The sequence below is a fragment of the Pristiophorus japonicus genome, chromosome X, assembly GCF_044704955.1.
Source record: "Pristiophorus japonicus isolate sPriJap1 chromosome X, sPriJap1.hap1, whole genome shotgun sequence".
NCBI lineage: Eukaryota > Metazoa > Chordata > Chondrichthyes > Pristiophoridae > Pristiophorus > Pristiophorus japonicus.
The window spans coordinates 34,214,270-34,241,041 of NC_092010.1; the positions used below are offsets into that span (position 1 = coordinate 34,214,270).

General features: G+C 45.9%; 2 protein-coding genes across 6 annotated transcripts in view; both read right to left on the minus strand.

The window, feature by feature from the left end:
• suox (sulfite oxidase) overlaps window positions 1-24,255 on the minus strand; it is a 56,485-nt gene extending 32,230 nt beyond the window's left edge. The window contains exons 1-2 of one of the 5 annotated variants that reach the window (XM_070869557.1): window positions 8,608-8,723; window positions 1,701-1,805 (exon numbers count right to left, since the gene is read on the minus strand). In XM_070869557.1, the coding sequence (XP_070725658.1) occupies window positions 1,701-1,767 (67 nt within the window). In that variant the 5' untranslated portion in view covers window positions 1,768-1,805; window positions 8,608-8,723. Of the gene's footprint in view, window positions 1-1,579; window positions 1,681-1,700; window positions 1,806-6,995; window positions 7,012-8,607; window positions 8,724-24,231 lie in introns of those variants that run through there. The other 4 variants (XM_070869558.1, XM_070869565.1, XM_070869563.1 and 1 more) reach the window with 4 other exon arrangements.
• LOC139240963 (leucine-rich repeat flightless-interacting protein 1-like) overlaps window positions 21,192-26,772 on the minus strand; it is a 35,641-nt gene continuing 30,060 nt past the window's right edge. The window contains exon 6 of the mRNA XM_070869556.1: window positions 21,192-24,747. Coding sequence (XP_070725657.1) covers window positions 22,828-24,747 — 1,920 coding nt within the window. The 3' untranslated portion in view covers window positions 21,192-22,827. The remainder of the gene's footprint in view (window positions 24,748-26,772) is intronic.

Genomic DNA, 26,772 nt, shown 5'->3' on the forward strand with positions numbered 1-26,772 from the left:
CCACATCCACTGGTTCCCCCTTATCCACCCTGCTCGTTACATCCTCAAAGAACTCTCGCAAATTTGTCAAACATGATTTCCCTTTCATAAAACCATGCTGACTCTGTTTGACTGTATTATGCTTTTCCAATTGTCCTGCTACTGCTTCCTTAATACAGTAATGGACTCCAACATTTTCCCAACGACAGATGTTAGGCTAACTGGTCTATAGTTTCCTGCTTTCTGTCTGCCTCCTTTTTTAAATAGGGACGTTATATTTGCGGTTTTCCAATCCGCTGGGACCTCCCCAAAATCCAGAGAATTTTGGTAGATTACAATCAATGCATCCACTATCTCTGCAGCCACTTCTTTTAAGACCTTAGGATGCAAGCCATCAGGTCCAGGGGACTTGTCCACCTTTAGTCCCATTATTTTACCGAGTACTACTTCTTTAGTGATAGTGATTGTTTTAAGTTCCTCCCTCCCTATAGCCTCTTGATTTATCCATGACACCCTCAAAACCTCCTTGAAAAAGTGCAACATCCCCACCGACACCTGGGAATCTTTGGCCCAAGACCGCCCAAAGTGGAGGAGAAGCATCCAGGATGGCGCCAAACACCTCGAGTCTCTTCGCCGGGAGCACGCGGAAGCCAAGCGCAAACAGCGGAAGGAGCGCACGGCAACCCAAGCACCCCACCCACCCGTCCCTCCAACCACCGTCTGCCCCACCTGTGACAGAGACTGTAGGTCCTGCATTGGACTCATCAGTCACCTGAGAACTCATTAGTGTGGAAGAAAGTCATCCTTGACTCCGAGGGACTGCCTAAAAAGGAGAAGGCCATCAGGACAGCTATTCAAAACTTCATCAACTCCAATATGACTTATCCAATTGCATCAATATGTTCCAACAAAAAAATAATGTGTTGACATTAATTTATTGATAAGGCTCTAGCAATGAAAACTATGAATGCTGGCTCTCTATGAGAAGCTTTTAAATGCTCTCATGCATATCTTGCAAATACTTCACATTACGTGCAGCACCCCATGTTCCTGATGGGAACACTGCTTTGTGCTGTTACTGAATGATCCATGATATCTCCACTAGACTTTCAAGACTTTTTTCCCCATAATAGTTTTAAATCTGAGATCGCTAGATTTTTGCAAGAGTATAAAAGGATATAGAGTCAAGGCAGGTGGAACAGGCTCGAAGGGGCTGAATGGCCTACTCCTGCTCCTGTGGTGGTTTCAGAGTTAAATCCTTGTCAGTTTATTTCTGAACTAAAAAATAGCTTGTGTTCACTGTTTTCTTTCATTCTTCTGCCATTTCCTGGCAGCAAAAACAGTTAATTTCTCACATTAACAATACAGTAAATTTGGGTGCTGCATATCACAAAAAAATATGCACTCCTCTTGTGCTCCACATTGGGCTAAGAGATTGAGAAGTAGTGAATTTTTTTCCCAGCTCCTCTTGGCTGAGTCAGAAGGTTGTGCAGGACTTCAGCACATAACCTAGGCTGACACTTCCCTCATTACTGAGGGGAGTGCTGCACTGTCAAAGGTGTCATCTTTCGATGACACTTTAAACCGAGGTTTCATCTACCTGTTCAGCTGGATGTAAACGATCCCGTAGTATCATTTGAAGAAGGACAGGGTCTGCTGCCCAGCATTCCCCCTCAACCAACACCATCAAAAACAGACAGCCTGGCTATTCATTCAGTTACCGTTTGTTGCGCAAATTGGCTGTTGCACTTCAAAGTAATCCATTGGTTGTAAAGCACCCTGGAACATCCTGAGGATGTGATATGGCACCCTTTCTTTTTTTGTATCTAGAAAGAAAGTAAATGTTTTGGGTCAACAAGAGCAGCTATAACCCCAGCAACGTTGCATTTTTACATCCTGGTTTAATGGACATCTGCACTTAGCAGCCACAAGGGTAATGATTTGGTCAGGTCACCTGGGAGTATGTAGTCTGAGGTGAGAGGGAAAACAACCAGGCAGCAGTCAGTTACCTTGCTAAAGCGCATCTCCCTACGGAAAGGGAATTAGGCTGCATTTTGGGGAGAGCCTTTGTTTATAAGGCTCTCCTGTAAACCTTAATTCCAACCATCCTGGATACACTGGGCTAACATGAATAAGGGGAGTCCCACTAACCAAGATATTTTCCAAAACTACAACTATTTTGAGTGCTGAGGTGGAGGCGCTCTATGGACAAATAGCTATCGGCCTAAAAGGCCAGCCTCTTATTCTGAGACTGTGACCCCCTAGTTCTAGACTCCCCAGCCAGGGGAAACATCCTCCCAGCATCTACCCCGACACCCGTTATGATGGGGAAAAAAAGGGACAGATTTTTACTTGAGCACTTAAATCTAAATGCTGCTTACCCTGGGCAAGTACAAAGTGGTATTGTGCCCTAGTTATATTTGCCACCCCCTACCCTACCTCACATGCACTGGTGCAGGAGGTGGGAACCTCATCATAGACAGCCCTTCGGAATCGAGGAAGACTTGCTTCCACTCCCAAAGTGAGTTCTTTGGTGGCTGAACAGTCCAACATGAGAGCCACAGACCCTGTCACAGGTGGGACAGATATTCGTCGAGGGAAGGGATCGGTGGGGCTGGTTTGTCGCACGCTCCTTCTGCTGCCTGCGCCCGATCTCTTCACGCTCGCAGCGTTGAGATTCGAAGAGCTCAACGCCCTCCCGGATGCACTTTCTCCACCTAGGGTGGTCTTCGGCCAGGGTCTCCCAGGTGTCAGTGGTGATGTCGCGTTTCCGCTGCCCATCTTTGGCTCATTTGCCATGAAGGAGCCCCGCGTAGAGCAATTGCTTAGGGAGTCTCGTGTCTGGCATGCAAACTAAGTGGCCTGCCCAGAAAAGCTGATCGAGTGTGGTTAGTGCTTCAATGCTAGGGATGTTAGCCTGGGCGGGGACACTGATGTTGGTGCATCTGTCCTCCCAGGGGATTTGCAGGATCTTGCGGAGACATCGTTGGTGATATATCTCCAGCGACTTGATGTATCTTCTGTACATGGTCCATGCCTCTGATCCATACAGGAGGGCGGGTATTATTACAGTCCTGTAGACCATGAGCTTGGTGGTAGATTTGAGGGCCTGGTCTTCGAACACTCTTTTCCTCAGGCGGCCGAAGACTGCACTGGAGGCGATGTTGAATCTCCGCATCAATGTCTGCTTTTTGTTGACAAGAGGCTCTTGAGGTATGGGAAATGGTCCACGTGGGAATGTAGAGCAAATATAGCTGGGCAAAATGGGTACCAGGCCAGTGCTACAGGCCCAAGCCCTGCAGCTTCATTTTCAGGCGCAAGGACCAAAACATTAAGAAGCAACCCGATTTGCAAAAAAAAAACTTTAATTTGTTCAAATTTACAAATGAATATTCATAAGTTTTCTTCAGTTCCTGTCCCTGTGCAAGTTAGATGGTCTGTGAGGGTTGTAATCCTGTCTTTATCAACAATTGCTTGCTAGAGTAGATAGATTAGCTTGATAAAATAGATTAGATGTAGATAAAGGCAGCGGGGGTTAATCTTGCCGGGTGATAGCGAGTCAGCAGCAATATTCCCTGTAATTTTTTTTTGATGTGCGTGCCCTTATGGCTGCAGGCCCGTTCAATTTTTCGTGCATGCGCGGTTATTACCATAGTAGAGCCAGTGAGCGGCCTACGTGGGACCACTGCATGGCTTAACAAGAACACTGGTTAGCCACCCATTTTACCTCTCTCCCAGACTCACCCTCACCCGTTTCACACTATTGCACAAAGTCAAGATCTACCCCAGCCAGTTTACTCTCCGGTGAGGTAGATTTGTTGTCACACTGCATGGAAACAGTTATGACGACGTCAAAAAAAAAAAGTATTTTGCCATTTCTGTCCTTTCCTGCACTCTCATTTCCCAAAGTCGCATGCTAACAATGGAGGACACGGAGGCAACCTGCTTGCATACCTCCCACCTGTGCTACTCTGTGACTGGCCACCAAGCGTGTGTGTAAGGATGGTCCTGGCTGCCTCCTCATTAAATTTGAAGGACTTGGATTCCAAACACCATCTACCCACAACAGCAAGGCTGAGATCAGTAACTCACTGTGAGAAGGAATCCCATTATCGTTTTTAACATTGTGCCTTTAAAACAAATAGCTGAGAAATGACTGTTGCTGATATCAGCAGCTGAACGATTAACACGTCCATGCTCACAGGGTTATTTTAAACCAAGGTTGCATTATCGATTCACATAGGGCACTTAATGCAACAACATAATGTGCCAAAACTCTGCCTCATCTAAAAACATAAGAAATAGAAACTGGAATAGGTCATTCGGCCCCTCGAGCCTGCTCCGCCATTCAATATCAGGGCTGATTTGGTCTTGGCCTCAACTCCACTTCACTGCCTGTTCCCCATAACCCTCGACTCCCCTATAGTTCAAGAATCTGTCTATCTCAGCCTTGAATATATTCAATGACTCAACCTCCACAGCTCTCTGGGGTAGAGAATTCCAAAGATTCACGACCCTCTGAGAGAAGAAATTCCTCATCTCCATCTTAAATGGGCAACCCCTTCTTCTGAAACTATGCCCCTTGGTTCTAGATTCCCACACGAGGGGAAACATCCTCTCAACATCTACACTGTCAAGCCCCTTCAGAATCTTGTATGTTTCAATAAGATCAACCCTCATTCTTCCAAACTCCAGTGAGTATAGGCCCAACCTGCTCAACCTTTCCTCATAAGACAATCCCTTCATCCCAGGAATCTGCGATGAGGTAGCCCAATGTCTCCTGCCTGCTCATGGGGAGCACACAGGGGTTCATGTAATCAGTATGGTGACTGAGAGCAGAGAAGTTGCTCGATGGGGAGTTGCCTTAGTTAACACAATGGTCGCACAAATCGAAGCAGCAGGCTGCAGAGTCATCGCGAAGCTTCCATCTGCTGTCGTGGGGCAGCGCTGGTGACAGGGTGCAGTTTGTCCACGCATGTGGGGGCATTACTGCCCAGCCAAATCCTTTGCTCGCCTGACATCCGCACATCTGCATTTTCTGGCAAAGGTCACTGAATAGCAATCAGGAGTGGAAACCCTGGTTCCAGGGGTTCACAGGCTGGGGAATCAAACCCGGGATCTTCCGAGGAACATAAGCCCCTCGAGCCTGTTCCCCCATTCAATGAGATCATGGCTGATCTGCGATCTAACTCCATATACCCGCCTTTGGTCCATGTCCCTTAATACCTTTGGTTTACAGAAATCTATCAATCGCCGATTTAAAATTAACAATTGATCCAGCATCAATTGCCGTTTGTGGAAGAGAGTTCCAATCTTCAAACCCCCTTTGTGTGTAGAAGTGTTTCCTAATTTCACCCCTGAAAGGACTGGCTCTAATTTTTAGGCTACATCCCCTAGTCCTAGACACCCAACCAGCAAAAATAGTTTCTCTCTCTTTCTGCCCTATCTGTTCCCCTTAATATAAGAACATAAGAAATAGGAGCAGGAGTAGGCCATACGGCCCCTCGAGCCTGCTCCGCCATTTAATACGATCATGGCTGATCTTCGACCTCAACTCCACTTTCGCGTCCTAATCCCTTGATTAATATCTTGAAAACTGTGATCAGATCACCCCTTAACCTTCTAAACTCCAAGGATACAACCCTAATTTGTTTAATCCCGTCTTGTAATTTAACCTTTGAAGTCCGGGTATCATTCTGGTAAATCTACACTGCACTCCCTCCAAGGCCAATATATCCTCCCTAAGGTGTGGTGCCCAGAACTGCTCACAGTTCTGTGGTCTACCAAGGACTTTGTACAGCTGCAGCATAACTTCTATTGTATTCCTGATCTGTTTAGTCTTTGCAGAGGGCAGATAACACAAGAGCACTTAGAGAAAAAAAGTTTGGCTCTGTTTTGCAACCTGTTATACCCAACACCGTGATCCTTACCAACGGATCCATCACAGACCCAATCCACGTCCAGACCCGGGTCAAACAGGGCTGCGTCATCGCCCTAACCCTCTTCTCAATCTTTCTTGCCGCCATGCTCCACCTCGCAGTCAACAAGCTCCCTGCTGGAGTGGAACTAAACTACAGAACCAGTGGGAACCTATTCAACTTGCGCCGTCTCCAGGCCAGGTCCAAGACCACCCCAACCTCTGTCGTCGAGCTACAGTACGCGGACGACGCCTGCGTCTGCGCACATACAGAGGCTGAACTCCAGGACATAGTCGACATATTTACTGAGGCATATGAAGCATGGGCCTTATGCTAAACATCCGTAAGACAAAGGTCCTCCACCAGCCTGTCCTCGCCGCACAGCACTGCCCCCCAGTCATCAAGATCCACGGCGTGGCCCTGGACACAGTGGACCACTTCCCATATCTCGGGAGCCTCCTATCAACAAGAGCAGACATCGATGACGAGATCCAACACCGCCTCCAGTGCGCCAATGCAGCCTTTGGCCGCCTGAGGAAAAGTGTTTGAAGACCAGGCCCTCAAAACTGCCACCAAGCTCATGGTCTACGGGGCTGTAGGTAATACCCGCCCTCCTGTGTGGCTCAGAGACATGGACCATGTACAGTAGACACCTCAAGTCGCTGGAGAAATATCACCAATGATGTCTCCGCAAGAGCCTACAAATCCCCTGGGAGGACAGGCGCACCAACATCAGCGTCCTCGTCCAGGCTAACATCCCCAGCATTGAAGCACTGACCACACTCGATCAGCTTCACTGGGCAGGCCACATAGTTCGCATGCCAGACACGAGACCCCCAAAGCAAGTGCTCTACGTGGAGCTCCTTCACGGCAAACAATCCAAAAGTGGGCAGAGGAAACATTACAAGGACACCCTCAAAGCCTCCCTGATAAAGTGCGACATCCCCACTGACACCTGGGAGTCTCTGGCCAAAGACCGCCCTAAGTGGAGAAAGTGCATCCGGGAGGGCGCTGAGCACCTCGAGTCTCAACGCCGAGAGCGTGCAGAAATCAAGCGCAGGCAGCGGAAAGAGCGTGCGGCAAACCAGTCCAACTCACCCCTTCCCTCAACAACTAGCTGTCACACCTGTGACAGAGTCTGTGGCTCTCGTATTGGACTGTTCAGCCACCAAAGAACTCACTTCAGAAGTGAAAGCAAGTCTTCCTCGATTTCGAGAGACTGCCTATGATGATGATGATACCTAACACGCCACAGCAGCACTGCATTGTGCATCGGCCAATCTGCCAGAGGGCACATAGACAGTGGAAGTGGCATCTTATTGGGGTGCACTGGCACAAGATCACACAGCCACCAGGACTAATGCATAATGTTGTCCTCTGCAATCATTCATGGTGTGGGATGATTAAGTACACCCACTGCACAGTCACAGAGGGCACGGTTAACAGAATGCACATTGTCTAATTCTACAGTAGATCCAAAAGGAAGAAATATTATCCACTCGTGGCCTTGAGAAACCTTGGTCACAGAGAGGAGGTACTTTGGATACAGCGTTGAAGAAGAGGACTCGAGAAAAAGATGGCAATATACTTGAGGAGCAATAACAAAAAAGGACATCTTGAAAATGTTAATAGACAAAAAAGTAAGGAATCATGTTTACGATAGAGTTCCTCACCTAAATACATGTTATCTTCACCCACAACTGCAATGTGGCAACAGAGATACTGGACGGGACTGGGAGTGACTTGTTGATCACGCATGTGAGGCTATCTTCATAACTGCCAAATAGTGATATTGTGACAAATTAGCAAGTTTGTCTTTAATTTATATGTTTTTGTGTTAAAATGAAAAATCTCCTCTATCAAAATGCGGAATTGCAGGTGCTATGTCCATGGGAAATATTCTAATGAGTTTCCTTTGTTGTTTCAAAACGCAAAATAGTTTGTGTTCATGGGGTTCCTCAGCATCACTATTCTATGTGTCTCAGTGGGTAGCACTCTCACCTCTGAGACAGACGGTTGTGGGTTCAATTCCCGTTCCAGAAACTGAAGCACAAAATTCGAGGCCAACACTCCAGTGCAGTGCTGAGGGAGTTCTGCACTGTCGGAGGTGCTGTCGATCAGATGAGACGTTAAACCAACGTCTGATCTCTCAGGTGGCCATAAAAGATTCAATGGCACTTCTTGAAAAGAAACAATGGGGGAGGTGTCCTGACCAATATTTATCCCTTAACCAACAGATGATTGGATTTACCACATTGCTGGTTGTGGGAGCTGGCTGTGCTCAAATTGGCTGCCGCGTTTCCTACATCATCATCATCGGCAGTCCCTCGAAATGAGGATGACTTGCTTCCACGCCAAAAAGGGATGAGGTGTTTCAATGAATATTCCAGATCCTGAACTACATGTTGAAGGGTGGAAGATAACTGTGCGTGGATTTTTTTTAACGTGGGGTGACCATTGCACACCAGCCACCACACGGGCTTGACAGAGCTAGGTCTTGGTCCAGTGGCAAGGGTTAACCAAGACAACTGGAGACCAGCTCTCCTGCACGGACCTAGTGTGCACACATATCGCAGTGTGGGCTGGCCCATGCTGCCCTTGGGCCCTCGTCTCTTCTGGGCCCCGAACTCATGCCTCTCCTGGGCCCCGATCACGTCCCTCTACAATCATTCGTCGCTCCTTCGCCCCAACCTCGCCGCTTCCGCTATACCTTGGTGACGTCCAATCCAGTCGCCCTCTTCACAGACGTCAGCAGGTCGGGGCCTTCGAAGGAGCAGCGTAGCGGCCCGACCCGGCAGCCCCGACCTGTAAGGACCATCAGCATCAGCAGGTCGGGGCCAAGATGCAGCGCGTGCTGGAGAGCGACTATAATGTAAAAGAGGCAAGGAAGCAAGGATTAGTATATTTGGTGAGAAGAAATGGGGATTATGACAGTGGGCAAATCGTTCCTGTAGTACTGTGGCTGCCACAGGTGCACAAGATGAGACCGTGGGAGGTATTTAAGGTGGAATCGATAAGCGTTTCCCACTACACTTCAAAAGTACTTCATTGGCTGTAAAGTGCTTTGGGACGTCCTGAGGTCGTAAAAGGCGCTATATCAATGCAAGGTTTATTTTCTATTCTTTGTGAATTCCTCTTTCCTCAAATGTAATCTTTGCTTTTATTGGGTGTTGCAAACCATTATACAGGGAAAGTATCAGGATCCCAGACATGAGACTCATTTTTGGGATCATTATGTGTGGTTTGCTATGATGTGTATTTTCTACGGACACTCTTCAAAAGGCACTGCTTTTTCATCAAAGGCAAATATGTTTTGAAAATCCACCGACATTTTGGGGATCTGCATTTCCTTGCTTCACCGTGCCAGGACTAAGAGGGGACTATTGGTGGCTGTGTGACGTCTCATCCTTCATATTATCAGACTGTTACTTTGACACTACTGAAAAGAACAAGGATTTTGCACAGTGTCCTTTTTTTTAATAAACAGTTCACATATTGTCCAAGTGTGAAGTTTGTGCTGTTTCAATATTGGGCTGTATCCTTTTGCTTTTGTATATTATTTTAACTGTACTTACATTTACAAAGTATTCACAGTGCAGAAACAGTGTCCCAACAGGTCCCTGCCAGTGTTTCTGCTCCACACGAACCTCCTCCCACCCATTTGATCAAGTAGCTTTAGCCTAAACGCACTGGTCTCATGATAGCTTATTTCTGCCTTCAGAAGTGACAGGAGAACATGATGGGTATCCCCAATAAGTCGAGTTACTGCAATTACAGATTAATTGTTCTGGACATGGCAGTGACGAGGATAGATGTTTCCGTTCATGGGGGACACGGTCTGCTTATGGAAACTACCTTCTAACCACGGACACAAGAGAAAGTATTAGGGGGAAAAGCCCAAAGTGTAACAGAGACAACAAGTAATATAAGCTTACCTCAAAAATGTAAACATCACATTTGTTTTTTCTCGTTCAAGTGGTGATTCAAAACATACTAACATTTTGGGGGCCATTTTTATACGGCAAGATACAGTAAAGCAAATACAGCATCTGAGCACGTTTAGAGTATTTAGCTGCAAAGCATTAAGAAGCTGACTTTCCTGACATCAAACGCTTGTTTCTGCTGTATAGAATCATAGAAATTTTCAGCACGGAAGGAGGCTATTTGGCCCATCGTGTCCGCGCCGACCGACAAAGAGCTATCCAGCCTAATCCTACTTTCCAGCTCTTGGTCCGTAACCCTGCAGGTTACGGCACTTCAAATGCACATCCAAGTACTTTTTAAATGTGAGGGCTTCTGCCTCTACCACCCTTTCAGGCAGTGGGTTCCAGACCCCCACCACCCTTTGGGTGAAGACATTTCTCCTCAACCCCCCTCTAATCCTTCGACCAATTACTTTAAATCTATGCCCCCTGGTTATTGAACTCTCTGCTAAAGGGAAATAGGTCCTTCCTATCCACTCAATCTAGGCCCCTCATAATTTTATACACCTCAATTAAATTTTCCCTCAGCCTCCTCTGTTCCAAAGGAAACAGCCCCAGCCTATCCAATCTCTCCTATCTAAAATTCTACAGTATTTTTTACTTATTTATTTAACAGTATCTCCTGTTAAAACAGTCTGGCAGATTCAGAGTGAGTTGCCTCCAATTCTGTCACCATGTAGCATTTGCAACGAAGTGTTGGGGGGAAAATCAGTTATGACTGCTGCGCCTGAGAAAGTGTGTATGTGGATGCTTCGCGAGGACAGATTTGGGCTTTGGTGTCGGACGTTCCCACAGTTCGGCAGCCTGCCAGCGCTTAGTGTCAGAGCTCACACATAAAGAATGGCTGCCTACGTGAGGTGCCTTCTTCTTCTTAGGCGGTCCCTCGTATCGAGGATGACTTGCTTCCACACTAAAAAGGGATGAGTTCACAGGTGTTTCGATGAGGACTACGTGAGGTGCCAGAGGGCTACTGGTAACCATGGAGATAGACTCCAGTATGAATCAGCACCTGAAGGAAGGAGAATAAAAACGAAGTGGCCATACAGTTTAAAGCTGGTCCGTGCTTTAAAAAAAATTGCCTTTCTTGCCTCTCTCAGACAATTTGCAGCAGCAAGCAGACATTGTTTCATTTAATCTGCTAGAGTTTGAGCATGGTTGGCGCAGGGTGGGGGGAAAACTTTCAATGTCTGAACTGGAAAATGAAATTGTGTACCATCCAAGAGCCACAAGTTGTAATTATAATCCACTGATATTCCCGCTCTAACTACAGTAATATCACACAAAAATATTTTGTGACATCCTTTGTTTCCAATTATTTACTTGAAATCTGATTGCATTCTCTCATTCTATCAATGTCACATCGTTCTTCTCTTACAGTCTCCTCCCCAATTCTTTCCCTCGTTCTTGATCCTTCTCTTCTCAACCTGAAGACTGGACTAGACCCATCACAAGAGAGCTCAACGTACAACAAGAAAGACAACTTGCATTTATACGGCGCCTTTAATGTAGTAAAATGTCCCAAGGCGTCTCACAGGAGCGTTATCAAACAAAATTTGACACCGAGCCACATAAGGAGATATGAGGGCACGTGATCAAATGCCAGGTCAAAGGGCTGCTTTTTAAGAGTCTTAAAAGGAGAGGTATGGGAGGGAATTCCAGAGCTTGAGGCCTAGGCAGCTGAAGGCACGGCCACCAATGGTGGAGCAATTAAAATCGGGGATTTTCACGAGGCCAGAAGTGGAGGAGCGCAGACATCTCGGGGGGTTGTGGGGCTGGAGAAGATTACAGATAGGGAGGGGCGAGGTCATAGAGGGATTTGAAAACAAGGATGAGAATTTTACAGCATTTTCCAGAGCCATTCTGGTTTAGGGCATCTGGTTTGTCACCGACAGCATTACACCTTCAGGACATGTGTGTAAATGACAAAGCGGGAGACAGAGAAAAAGAGAAGACTAAAGCAAGGCAATGTCTAACAGCAGATTGGAAATCCTTGGATGTTTGAGATCATAACCTAGAAAACAGAACATAACACCAACCTCATTACCGAACATTAAAGTTTATAACTGTCGACTAGACAGTGTAAAAAATAACTCCGCTCCCAAGAACAGAATCAAATTAAAAGACCCATTTATCTTGCTCCAAATTACAAGTAGTTCATGGGCCATTGTTGAAGCCAGGAAGATTAGGGAAAAAATATTGCAATTAAGACAAATCTTCCATTTAACATGGCATGGGAAGAGCTGCGTAAACAAAAAGGGAAACAAAAATATCTGCAAAGAAACTTGAAACAAAAAAAACAGTAAATACTGGAAACGCTCAGCAGGTTAGGCAACGTCTGTACAGGGGAGTTGACATTTTGGGCGTGGAGCCTTAGTCAAAACAGCTTGTGATAACGTCTCCACACCCAAAATGTCAACTCTCCTGTTCTTTCCACAGAAGCTGCCTGAGCCTTTCCAGCATTTTCTGTTTTGAAGAATTGCATACAGTCTATTTCCTCGAAGAAATATCGTCACCATTAAACAACAACAACTTGTATTTATATAGCGCCTTTAATGTAGTAAAACGTCCCAAGGCGCTTCACAGGAGTATTAAGACAAAACAGATAAATGTGACACCGAGCCACATAAGGAGAAATTAGCGCAGGTGACCAAAAGCTTGGTCAAAGAGATAGGTTTTAAGGAACGTCTTAAAGGACGAAAGAGAGTTTGAGAGGCGGAGAGGTTTAGGGAGGGAGTTCCAGAGCTTGGGGCCCATGCAACAGAAGGCACGGCCACCGATGGTGGAGCGATTATAATCAGGGATGCTCAAGAGGGTAGAATTTGAGGAGTGCAGACATCTCGGGGGGTTGTAGGGGCTGGAGGAGATTATAGCGATAAAGAGGGAGCGAGGCCATGGAGGGATTTGTAAACAAGGATGAGAATTTTGAAATTGAGGCGTTGCTTAACCAGGAGCCAATGTAGGTCATCGAGCACAGGGGTGATGGGTGAGCGGGACTTGGTGCGAGTTAGGACACGGGCTTTGGATGACGTCAAGTTTATGGAGTGTAGAATAAGAACATAAGAAATAGGAGCAGGAGTAGGCCATACGGCCCCTCGAGACTGCTCCGCCATTTAATCCGATCATAGCTGAGCCGATCATGGACTCAGCTCCACTTCTCTGCCCGCTCCCCATAACCCTTTATTCCCTTATTGGTTAAGAAACTGTCTATTTCTGTCTTAAATTTATTCAATGTCCCAGCTTCCACAGCTCTCTGAGGCAGCGAATCCCACAGATTTACAATTCTCTGAGAGAAAAAATTCCTCCTCATCTCAATTTTAAATGGGCTTGTTTTATTTTAGTAAAGGTGAACTTGGAGTTCACGATCCCTCTGTGTATGTGGGGAGGGCAGCTAAACAAAGCAGTCGCAGACCCAAATGAGATCATTTATCTGCTCATATGTTTCATAGAATCATAGTTCAGGATCATTTTTGATTTGAGCCTGAATACACCAGCGTATCCAACAGGAGGCCTGCCTAACACACCCGACAATAAAACCATCAACTGGAGACAATAGTTGAGGACTGGTGAATCATGAGACACCACTTGGCTTCCCGGCCCTTGGGGAGAGGGGGCAGGAGATTTCCTGTGTTTGTAAGCATGTTCTTTATAGAAACGGTTGATTCCACCACAGAAAGCACACAGACAAACTCTTCTGGTCAGGTTCAAGAAGTTTCTTTATTCTGGTGAACCGTGCCCGGTTAAATTGGAACGGAACTGCACACACAGCCCAAATGATTAGCAATAAAGCTGGGGTGAGGAAGTGGGGTGGAGAATTAGCCGGATTCCTGCTCCTCATCACTATCCAGAATCCTACAAATTGCATGTGTGGACATCAGGTGTGGTTTGGGCTCAGCTCCGATGCCATGCCAAGATTGGGTGGGGTGCTGGAGGGCTGCTGATACCCATGGAAGTGTACAGCACCTTCAGGAGAGGAGTGGAGATATAAACCCGCAACTAGGATGCATGAATTACACAGCCGAGCTGTTAATCACACTGTTCTCCAAGTAACAGAGCAGTCCTTTTTTAATTAACGAATTAATAAAACTGAAATAAAATGTGGTAAGTTGTGGCCCACTCCAGAGACTTGAGCACATAAATCTAGGCTGACACACCAGTGCAGCACTGAAGGAGCGCTGCACTGTCGGAGGTGCCGTCTTTCGGATGAGACATTAAACCGAGGCCCCATCTCCTCTCTCAGGTGGATGCAAAAGATCCCACGGCACAATTTCGAAGAAGAGCAGGGGAATTCTCCCCAATTTCCTGGCCAATATTTATCCCTCAACCAACATCACTAAAACAGATGATCTGGTCATTATCACACTGCTGTTTGTGGAAGCTTGCTGTGCACAAATTGGCTGCCGCATTTCCTACATTACAACAGTGACTCCGCTTCAAAAAGTACTTCATTGGCTGTAGAGCGCTTTGGGACGTCCGGTGAAAGGCGCTATATAAGTGCAAGTCTTTCTTTGAATCAGTGGCATGAGAAATGATTGGAGGCGAGAGATTATGTGAGTCAGTGGCTTTTATCCATGACAATTCTCAGCTACTGGCATATAATAAGTATGTGCGAGATGAGTTTACCAGAGAGACTTCTCCAAGCAGCTAATTGCTGGCTGGTTGAAAGAATCAGAATGCAGCCCTGAAAGAACTCGCTCGTTTTTACTGATGAGACAAAATAAAAGTACATTACCTGATTCTTCATCTGCAAGGCCCCAGATTTAGTTTTTGTGGAAAATGGACAGAATTTGCTACCACAACAATCCTCGTGTAGTCAAATTAAAATTTGATCCCCACTGCAAATCAGTGACCCTGCTTATTTGTAATTTTTATAATTAGAATAAAAAAATTGACATTCCAGGAACGTATCAATTTTTTTAGAGAGAATTACACTAGCTGGCGCACTGTTGCAGCTTTGAATCATTCGCTGTGCTGAGTCTTCAGTTTCAGCTGACATAGAATCATGGAATAGTGCAGCATAGAAGGAGGCCATTCGGCCCATCGAGTCTGCGCCGGCTCTTTCGAAGAGCAATCCAGTTAGTCCCACTCCCCCACTCTTTCCCCATATCCCTGCTATTTTTTCTCTTTCAAGTATTTATCCAATTTCCTTTTGAAGGCCAATATTGAATCCAACCCCTTATTCTAAGACCATGCCCCCTAGTTCTAGTCTCCCCCATCAGTGGAAACATCCTCTCTGCATCCACCTTGTCAAGCCCCCTCATAATCTTATACGTTTCGATAAGATCACCTCTCATTCTTCTGAATTTCAATGAGTAGAGGCCCAACCTACTCAACCTTTCCTCATAAGTCAACCCCCTCATCTCCGGAATCAACCTAGTGAACCTTCTCTGAACTGCCTCCAAAGCAAGTATATACTTTCGTAAATATGGAAACCAAAACTGCACACAGTATTCCAGATGTGGCCTCACCAATACCTTGTATAGCTGTAGCAAGACTTCCCTGCTTTTATACTTCACCCAAACAGGTTTGTAAATAAGGGTAGAATATTTGTGTGTGGGAAATATTTTAAGGCAGCTTCCGCCCATCCCCGAAATGAATGGAAGGTCTTGGAATTTGTCTCCACAAATTGTCCCGAATCCTGGTTTGCTCCCTCGTTTACTGACCATAGTGTTAACTGCAAGGGGAATTAAATGCATCAAGTATGTTCATGCAAGGCATACTTAGCCCAGAGTACTGCTGTCACACTATACTGCATGTACTGGAAGTACAGTTTGCCAACTCTGCTTGAATGTATGTCTGGAGGTTTCATCACATGACATTTGATCACATTTGCCTGCTATTTGTAAATGTTATTGCATTTACTTTAGTTCAGTGTCTCAGTACCCTAACATTCCTAAGATAATGCAAGATAACTCGTAATGCACAATTAAAAAAAAAACACATCTAGATGCATAAGTTGGACAGGAATGTTTTGCAATCACATTATGTAGACCTATGTCATGTGTGCCAGAATTGGACAAAATCTATCAGCAAATTACCCATCTACATCAACAATGTTGCTGTTTCTTGAAATGGGGGGCCAGGGAGTGGACAGTAGACAGCTGGATCTGCATAGCCTCGAACACTAGGGAGACAAGCTTGAGGGTGGGAGAGGGAGGGTTTTGCGAATGCAGAGTATTTTTCTCCTGGGTATCTGGCAGCAGTGCTCGGGAAATCAACCTTGCATTCCGGTAGACTCCTGGACTAATCCGGAAGGGGGATCGCGTTCTCGGGAACTCGGGCCAGTTTCATGCAAACAATCCTACGTTGAAATGAGAGAAACAGACAACTGGACGCCGACTGAGAGAGAAAGGAGTTTATTTACAAACCAGCACAGTGTAGGCAGCTTCTCCATAACCTGCCTTATTGGAAACCCTGTTGAATCTAGCATAGCTTCAGGCGAGGGTAATCCTTTTGTTCAGGCCTCTGCTCTCTAGAGCCAGTGTGTTGCTTTAGTTTATTTTCTGTGGCCTTCTGCCAGGAATTCAACAGGGCTGCCTGGATCTTCCCTCTCGCTAGTAGGATATACTCGAGTGCCTATCTGTCGTAACTGACCCTGCTTCAGCAATAACTTGACACATAGGCTCTCGCCTCCACTCTTGCCTGCCAATCCCACTCGACAAGGAAAATAAGTCCAGGAGAGGGGAATGTGCACATTCATCATGTAAAACTGGGGGGGGGGGGGGGGGGGGGGGGAAAGCTTCTGTGCTGTAGCAGACTCAAGTTTGTTACAAGTATATAAAGTATTGGTGAGGCCACCTGGAATACTGCGTGCAGTTTTGGTTTCCATATTTACGAAAGGATATACTTGCTTTGGAGGCAGTTCAGAGAAGGTTCACTCGGTTGATTCCGGGGATGAGGGGGTTGACTTATGAGGAAAGGTTGAGTAGGTTGGGCCTCTACTCATTGGAATTCAGAAGAATGAGAAGTGATCTTATTGAAATATATAAGATTATTGAGGGGGAAGGTGGATGCAGAGAGAATGTTTCCACTGATGGGGGAGACTAGAACTAGGGGGCATAATCTTAGAATAAGGGGCCGACAATTTAAAACAGAGATGAGGAGAAATTTCTTCTCACAGAGGGTTGTAAATCTGTGTAATTCACTGCCTCAGAGAGCTGTGGAAGCTGGGACATTGAATAAATTTAAGACAGAAATACAGTTTCTTAAACGATAAGGGGATAAGGGAAAGTGGACCTGAGTCCATGATCAGATCAGCCATGATCTTATTGAATGGCAGAGCAGGCTTGCGGGGCCATATGGCCTACTCCTGCTCCTATTTCTTATGTTCTTATGTTATAAGTCAGACTGCATCAGGGAGGACAGGAACAACAAAGATTTCCACCGAATGACCTGTCTTTTAAATTCCTGCGTGGGCTTTTCCCATTGCAAGAGTGAAATCGGCATCCACGCCCCCAGCTGACAATGTCAACTAATAAAATTACTCCAATTGTCCTAGCCCCAACTCCACTGTTCAGGGGCCATCACTAAACCCATCTATTTTCCACCTCTGGAACATTGCCCGTTTCCACCCTTGCCTCAGCTCATTTGCTGCTGAAACCCTCCGTGCCTTTACCACCTCTAGACTTGACTATTCCAACTCACTCCTGGCTAGCCTCCCACGTTCTACACTACGTAAACTAGAGGTGATCCAAAACTCGGCTGCCCCGTGTCCTAACTCGCACCAAGTCCCACTCACCCATCACCCCTGTGCTCGCTGACCTACATTGGCTCCTGGTTAAACGACGCCTCAACTTCAAAATTCTCATCCTTGTTTTCAAAGCTCTCCATGGCCTCGCCCCTCCCTATCTCTGTAATCTCCTCCAGCTCTATAACCCTCCACAATCCACTAATTTGGGCCTCGGGCATCCCTGATTATAATCGTTCAACCATCAGTAGCCGTGCCTTCAGGTGCCTAGGCCCTAAGCTCTAATTCCTGCCCTAAACTTCTTTCCTCCTTTAAGACACCCATTAAAACCTAACTCTGTCCTAATATCGACTCAAGCGGCTCGGTGTCAAATTTTGTTTGATAATGCTCTGCCGAAGCACCTTGGGACATTTAATTATGTTAACGGCGCTCTATGTAAATGTCTCATTGAGTCTCATTGTCGAGTGCATGCAGAAACCAAGCACAGGCAGCAGAAAGAACGTGCAGCAAACCAGTCCCACCCACCCACCCTTTCCCTCAATGACTGTCTGTCCCACCTGTGACAGGGACTGTGGCTGTGGCTCTCCTACTGGACTGTTCAGCCACCTAAGGACTCATTCTAAGAGTGGAAGCAAGTCTGCCTCGATTCCGAGGGACTGCCTGTGATGAAATGTAAGTTGCTGTTGGAACTATTCTGGTGGTGCACTTCCGCAGTTCTTGGAACTAAGCACGTTCAGTAGAAATTAAAGCAACGGGAATAAAAAAAAAAAAGGGGGAAAAAAACCCCCCAGAATGCTGGGAAACCAAATAAAAACTGGAAAACCTTCATCAGAAACCGGGAAAAACAGAGTGCTTTTATTGGACTGAACAAAGTGAAGAGGGGCGACATTAAGAGCTGTCTATGCCAATGTCGGGGAAAACAGTTAAGAGGTGTAATAGCCTGTGAACATGTTGCTTAAAAAGTGGAAAGAGAAGTGTGGATGATACAAAAGATCCCTCAGGCAGTGAAGGCATTAGAAAGACAAAAAGTGGAAGTGAAAACAGTTCTAAAATGGAATGGGGTAGAAGTGGAAAATGGATGGAAAAAAACCAGGTGGAAGAATGAAGGCTATAGCCAAGGTCTCAAGTTGTTCGTCAATGATCGGAGCCGAGGGCTGCAGAACGCCCAGGGAAAGATGAAATAATGTTCTGAAGTTTGCACTGAGCTTGGTCAGAGTGGGAATGAGAGGAGAAATTAAGAGTAAGGAGCCACAGGGGAGGTCAAGGTCACACTTGCAGAAACAGATATGTCAGCAAAGCAATTACCCAATCCGCATTTGGTCACCCCGATATAAAGGGATTGCACGGTGAGCAGCAAATATGGTGAACTCGATTGGAGGGTTAAAAACACGTAAATTACTGTGTAACCCAGAAGCAGAGGTTGGAGCCTGAACATAAGGTGAGACAGATGTTGTTTTCATAACTACACCAGGTGCAAAAACACATCCCTGAATCAATCTGACCTCAATGCAAAATGCATGCAAATATTATTTTGAATACATGTGTTTCAATGAAGCATTTTGTATAGCTGCAGCAGTGGGAACAACTTAAGACAGTGTGTCCCTGAAACAGGGATGGGCAACATCAAACTAATACATCTTGTTTATTTAAATTTTATTGTCCCAGCTCAAAAGTACAAGATTAAGAACTGCTTACTGATCACTGTTATAACTGGCTCAACATCCAGTACATCGATCACACCCTCTAGTGAAAGAAAGCATGCATTACAGTAAGCTGTGAATTTCAGGGCTACAGCACATTGGACATCCTGAAAATACAAAAGCCTCCTAATTTAAATACCATGATTTGAGAAAACCAGCGACATTAGGGCTCTCACGGATTGTGCCACAGCAAAGCAGTACTGCAGAGGTATCGACCCTCACAGTGACATTCCAGCCTCAGCTGGCCCCATCTGGAGAGGAAACATCAGAGGCAGGTCCAGCTGCACTCTTAAACATCCCTTAACCAGCTCAGTGGTGCCATCAACAGCGGAGAGGGAGTGTGTCACCCATCCATTTGTGGCAGAGGTGTGGTGGGTGACACAGGGAACTTTCTGCAGGAGAAGCAAAAAACAAGGTGCAAAACTTAGATGCTCAGACACGATGGGCCGAATGGCCTCCTTCGGTGTCATATCATTCCGAGATGTGAGAATTAGGTCTCTAAATTCTATTTTAGAACACGGGGGGTGGGGGAGGGGGCTTTTCAATTGCCGAAGCTCAGTTACTTGCCTGACAAATGGGCGACCAGCAAAGGAAGATTTGGTGAGCAACTTGGACACTAATTTGTCGAATTCCATTTTTAAGACAGGCCGAAGGTGCTCAGCACTCCTGCCCAAAACAGGCAGAGAGACTAGGCTTGAATATGCAAATTGGAGTCCTACACCAATTGTACGACCCCAATTGCAATTGTAACATTCAAGGGCACTGTGCAAACTCGTCCCAGTTGCAGAATCAGAAATTTACAGCACGTTAGGAGGCCGACAAAGAGCTATCCAGTCTAATCCCACTTTCCAGCTCTTGGTCCGTAGGTAGCCCTGCAGGTTACAACACTTCCAAGTGCACATCCAAGTACTTTTTTTTAAATGTGGTGAGGGTTCCTGCCTTTACCACCCTTTCAGGCAGTGAGTTCCAGACCCTCACCACTCTGAGTGAAGAAATTTCCTCTCAAATCCCCTCTAAACCTTCGACCAATTACTTTAAATCTATGCCCCCTGGTTGTTGACCTCTCTGCTCGGGGAAATGGGTCCTTCCTATCCACTCTATCCAGGCCCCTCATAATTGCATACACCTCAATCTCCTGTTCCAAAGAAAACAACCCCAGCCTATCCAATCTTTCCTCATAGCTAAAATTCTCCAGTCCTGGCAACATCCTCGTAAATCTCCTCTGTACCATCTCCAGTGCAATCACATCTTTCCTGTAATGTGGTGACCAGAACTGCACGCAGTACTCCAGCTGTGGCCTAACTAGTGTTTTATACAGTTCAAGCATAACCTCCCTGCTCTTGCATTCGATGCCTCGGCTAATAAAGACAAGCATTCCGTATGCCTTCTTAACCACCTTATCCACCTGGCTTGCTCCCTTCAGGGATCTGTGGACCTGCACTCCAAGGTCCCTTTGTTCCTCTACACTTCTCAGTATCCTACCATTTAATGTGTATTCCCTTGCATTGTTAGCCCTCCCCAAATGCATTACCTCACACTTTCCGGATTGAATTCCATTTGCCACTATTCTGCCCACCTGACCAGTTGATTGATGTCTTCCTGCAGTCTACAGCTTTCTTTATCATCAACCGCACAACCGATTTTAGTATCATCTGCAAACTTCTTAATCATACTTGGTGTACTTGGGTGTTGACCAGGCTTGCTAGCGGTCCTTAAAGGGACTGCTGCAAGCTGCTCAGGAAAAAGGGGAGTTTTTTTTGTTTACTTGATTATGGAGGGGCCAGGAGGAGCATTCAGGATCCAGCTCTCCGCCCCCGCCCCGCCCACCCCCTACATCAGTGCAAAAGCTCAGGCCTCCTGACAACGAGTGACTTCATGCCCACTTTGGGCCCAAGTTGAAAATCCCCCCCCCCCCCCCACCATTACATTTAACAGTTAAATTAAGTAATTTTTGTTGACGTTACAAAAGATATTTAGATGGATGCCTTTTACCTCTCCCTTACCTACCTGCCCTCCTGGTTGAGGAATGGAGGCCAAAAGAAGCAATCGGTGACAGCCAATGAAGTACTTTTTGGAGTGCAGTCACTGTTGTAATGTAGGAAACACGGCAGCCAATTTGCGCACAGCAAGCTCCCACAAACAGCAATGAGAATAAAACAGATTATCTGTTTTAGTGATGTTGATTGAGGGATAAATATTGGCCAGGACACCAGGGAGAACCCCCTGCTCTTCTTTGAAATAGTGCCCTGGGATCTTTCACATCCACCTGAGGGGGCACTCGGTTTAACGTCGCATCTGAAAATAGTGACACTAAGCTTGAAATGCTGTGGAAATACTAAATGCTAACCTCCAATATAGATTGATGCCACATCAATAGCCTGGGCTTCTGTGATGCCATCCTTTCAAACACATTCCTAAATTCTCTCCCTCGCTTCCCTAAAAGCACCAACTTAGGCTGGGATACAGTTCCGCCAACGTGACAGGAAACCGGTACTGGCAGTAAATTTGCAGAAGCTCGTATGGAATTGCCACGACATTCACACAAGTCCGTACAGATTTACTGCTAATTTCCTCAGCCCCTGGGAGGTTTGTCCAAGCTTGCACAGATTTCTTGCCACACGAGCAGCTCTCCAGTAATTCATGCTAATTCGTTGTTTGCAACCCGAGACAGTGACGGTCAGCAGACTATTCTCTTGGAGAGGAGTTACAGAAAAACCCAATCCCATCCTCACTAGATGCCCATACACCAGCATTTTCCAATAAGACCGAGGGGCGAGGGGAACGATAGCAATCGAAAGGAGGAACACTACACTCCCTAATCCAGGGACACCAAGGTGACTCCGCATACTCCGACCAGATTGATTCTGGGACCTTCCTGGAAAAACTAGATGATGGAAAGCGGAAATTTAAAAACAGAAAAGGGTGGAAATATGGAGCAAGTCAGTCAGCGTCTGCGAAGGAAAAAAAAAGACAGCTTATGGCTCGTCAGGTGTGTAACCTTCAGCAGAATTGCCATGTATCGCCGGAATTATGAGCTTTGATTTGGGAGTATATAGTGCTAAATGTCAGAGTGAAGGACACAGTGACAGACTGAAGACTTAAATAATTACTGAGCCAGTGTCAATTCTGGTCAACAAGGGTGTTGGGGAGGGGGGAGAAATCGATTCAACGCTGGTTTCTAACCAAGTATTTTGCACATTATAAAATAGTGTGCACTACATTGAACATCCCATAACACAAGGTAAAGTAGCCTTATAACAGATAGGGCCTTTAATATAAAGCTTTATAATGAAGATGGGATGCACTTATTTATTCCTTTGTCAATTAAAAGTCCAAGACACAGTATCAAGGGAAACAAAAATAAAACTATGTTTCCACTTATTTACATTGTTTGATGTGTGATTTACTTTTCAAATAAAAAGTGTAGATTACAAAAGAAAGAATTGGCATGAAGATGATTCATTGATCCTATTTAAATTTGCGCAAAGTTCATGTAACTTTGAAGAAGCCTTTTTCCTATGTTGGGCTTCAATGCTCCGGAGTTGAAAGACCCGACAAGAGTCCTATGAAACCCGGCACGTGTCTCTGTGTTTAAGGTGTCGCTTGGTGCTCTCGCTTGTACGGACATCTTCCCTCAACTCCACGTCGTCATCAGTTATTGTGCCCTCAGGATCTTCTTCAGTGTTTGGTTTCCTTTCTGGCGTAGGTGTGTCCATTGTTGGTTCAGGCGCTATGCTTTCTGCTGCATCATGCATCTCCTCGTCGGAGAGATCGTCCACAACTTCAGCTTCACCAAGGAGTTCTGGTGCTGCTTTGTCCCCCTCAGGGGCTGTCTGCTCTCGTACACCTTCCACTAGTCCCTTCCTACTTAAATCATTCTTTTTCCCCTCAATCCCATCACGTACATATTCCTCATTCTGTCCATCTGTCTCACCCCTGTAGCCATCGACATGGTCCCTCCTGTTCACGTTCCCCTCACTTTCTGTGAAACTCTTCTGCCTCACTAGTTTTTTAATCAGTTGCTCGAACATTTCAAATGTCCGCTTCTCCTTCCCAACATTTTGTTCAGTGCCACTTTCATTCGGTGTTTCTTTTCCTTCAACCTGTGCTTGTCCATCCATTACAGTTTTCTGCTCCCTCGTGTCTAAATCTACATTGCTTTCATTCCTCTCTTGTTCTCGATTGTCCCCTTGTGATAGACCTTCTCTTGCCTTTACCTTTTCTTTGGCATTCTCTCCCTCTCTCAGTTCGCCTTGCTCTCTCGTACTGCTATCCTCTCCTTCGTTCACTTTATCTACAGACCCTTGTAGCTGTCTATCCATTTCTGGATTCTTGACAGGATTTTCATTCTCTAGTTGTTCCTCATCTCTTTGACTCTGAGCCTCATCCCCAATTACTTCCTTTCCATGCATTCCTTCCTGCTGCTCATCCTTGTCCAGCCACACATCCCGTTTCAGCTTCACAGAATCTTTCACAAGGTTTGAAGCAGTTTCCTTCATGAACTGAAACAGTGTGATGACCTCTCCTCCCTTTCTGCCACTCTCTGGCCATTTATCCTGAGCTCGTCCACCAACCAAATCCTCTCCACCACTTTCCATTTCTTCAGCCTCATTATCCATTTTTTGGTAACTAAGTTCTAAAGCTACCGTTTCCCTCATCTTCTCTTTCGTTCCCTCCCATCTGGACTCTCCAGGGGTCATTTTGTCGTCTTGCTTCAAACTCACTTGTTGAAGAACCTCAGTCATGCTGCCACAAACTTCCACTGTTTTTTCTTTTACCATCTCCAAGTTTTTACCACCACTCACTTCCATCATTATTTTGTTCTCTCCTTCAGCTTGCTTTCTTACTCCCCCTTCCACTGTGTTATTCAAAGACTCATCACTGGATACTTCCTCTCTTGTTCCAGCCACATCTCCCCCATTCATTTCCCTTTTGTGCACAGTGTCCTCAGAAGCAACTTTACTTACCTCCAATATTAGCTCTTTCTGTTCTTTTTCCTCATGGCCTTCCGTTTCCTGATACTCTGTGTCCTTTTCTTCACTCCTCAATTCCAACGGTTCTAAAACTTCACTTCCACTGTCTTCCGTATGGTCTCTCTCAGTCTCAGAACGATGAGCACCGCTCACTTTTTCTCTAACTGTTACATTCTCACTATCCTTAATCAGACCAGTAGCTTCTTCCACACATGCATCATCGGCACTCTGTTGCGTGAACACGTTCACTCTTCCCTCTTGATGCTTTCCAGTGGAGATATCGTCAGCTGTTTTATGCTGCCTGTTAGATTCGGTTTCAATGTTGCGGCTGGCCGAGTGCTGCTGCTCTACATCGGCAAGGTTTGCTGCTGAGCCCTGAAGTTTCTGCACGGTGTGTTTCCCCCCATTGTCGGATTTAAACTCCATTTTCTTCGCAGCCGAGGAACCCTGTTGTTCGAGGTTGCGCTGAATATCTTTATCCATATTCTCTCTGGTAGCTATTTCAGTGCCCTGTGGAAAAACAACATTAGTGAACTTGTAATGGAAACTACAGGTGTAGCAGGGATGGCCTATTGCACATATGTGACACCTATAGGCCAGCGCAGTTGCTTGCCCTCATTTGGTAGTTAGAAGGATGATGATGAGAAGAGGCAAGCCTAATTAGTGTCAGCCGTGGCTCAGTGGGCAACACCCTCGCCTCTGAGTCAGGGACTAGAGCACAAAAATCCAGGCAGACACTCCAGTGCAGTGCTGAGGGAGTGCCGCACTGTCGGAGGTGCTGTCTTTCAGATGAGACATTAAACTGAGGCCCCTTCTGCTCTCTCAGGCGAACGTAAAAGATCGAAAATGCACTATTTCGAAGAAGAGCAGGGGAGTTATCCCTCAACATAACAAAAACAGATTATTTGATCATTATCACATTGCTGTTTGTGGGAGCTTGCTATGTGAAAATTGGCTGCCATGTTGACTACATTTCAAAAAGCATTTCATTGGCTGTTAAAGCGCCTTGGGATGTCCGGTGGTCGTGAAAGGCGCTATAGAAATGCAAGTCTTTCTTTACTGGCCAGTAGTCCCACAGGCTGTACCTTCCCTCAGGGCAATATTCTCACAAAGAAGAATATTATGTTAAGGAATGAGCCTTTATTATGCAGGTCAAATTGAATGTCGCACTCAGTTGTTTCTCTTATTCCTACCAACATCAGAACCAGTGTTCCCAGACAGCCAACACTGAGGAATTAGGTGTGGGGAAGTTATGCTAAATCTTTATAAATCACTGGTTAGACCACAGCTCGACTATTGTGGCCAATTCCGGGCACCACGCAAAGGGTAGTAGAAGTTTCGACGGCTCTTCCGCAAATGGCAATTGATGCTAGATCAATTGTTAATTTTAAATCGGAGATTGACAGATCTTTTGTTAACCAAAGGTATTAAGGGATATGGGGCAAAGGCGGGATTCTGGAGTTAGGTTGCAGATCAGCCATGATCTCATTGAATGACGGAACCGGCTCGAGCTGCTGAATGGCCTCCTCCTGATCCTATGGAAGGATGTCAAGGTCTTAACGAGGGTGCATAGGGGATTTATTAGAATGGTACCAGGGCTGAGAGACTTCAGTTATAGAGAGAATAGAGAAGCTTGCATTCTCCTTCGAGCAGAGGTGGTTACGGGGAGATTTAATAGAGGTGTTTAAAATGAGGAAGGGTTTGGGTATAGATAGGGAGAAACTGTTTCCACTGGCAGGAGGGTCGATAAACAGAGGACACAGATTTATGGTAAAAGGACTAAGGGGGCAGGGGGGGGGGGGGGGGGAAGAACTTTTTTTAGGCAGTGAGTTTCGATGATCTCAAATGCACTGCCTGAAAGGGTGGTGGAAGCAGAAAATTTGCAGGGCTGTGGGGAACGATCAGGATCTAATTGGATAGCTCTTTCAAAGAGCTGCCACAGGCCTCCTTGCTGTGTGGTGATTCTAGATGAGGGAAATTAAATATAACTCAAAATAAAAATAAACTCGGGGCATTATAATTAGGAAATGGAACTTTGAAAAAATACACTATGCAATATTTACATCCTGTCTCAGGTTGGGACACACGAGGGGGACATAAAATGATTCACTGAAGGTCTGACAGTTCAACATATTCCGTATTACTAGTCAGCAGCTCCTGACTCCTTGGGTCCAGTGGGGTGGGGGATTATCGGGTACGTTGGCATAGTGGTTATGTTACTGGACCAGTAATCCAGAGGCCTGGACTAATGATCCGGAGTTCAAATCCCACCCCGGCAGTTGGGGAATTTAAATTCAGTTAATTAAATAAATCTGGAATAAAAAGCTAGCATCAGTAATGGTGACCATGAAACTACCGGGTTGTTGTAAACACCCATCTGGGTCACTCATGTACTTACCCGGTCAGGCTGATACGTGACTCCAAACCCATAGCAATGTGGTTGACTCTTTCCTGGTAGGAAAGACAATAAGCACAGACTGCAGCAGTTCAAGACTGCGGCTCACCACCATCTTTGAGAGCAAATAGGAATGGGCA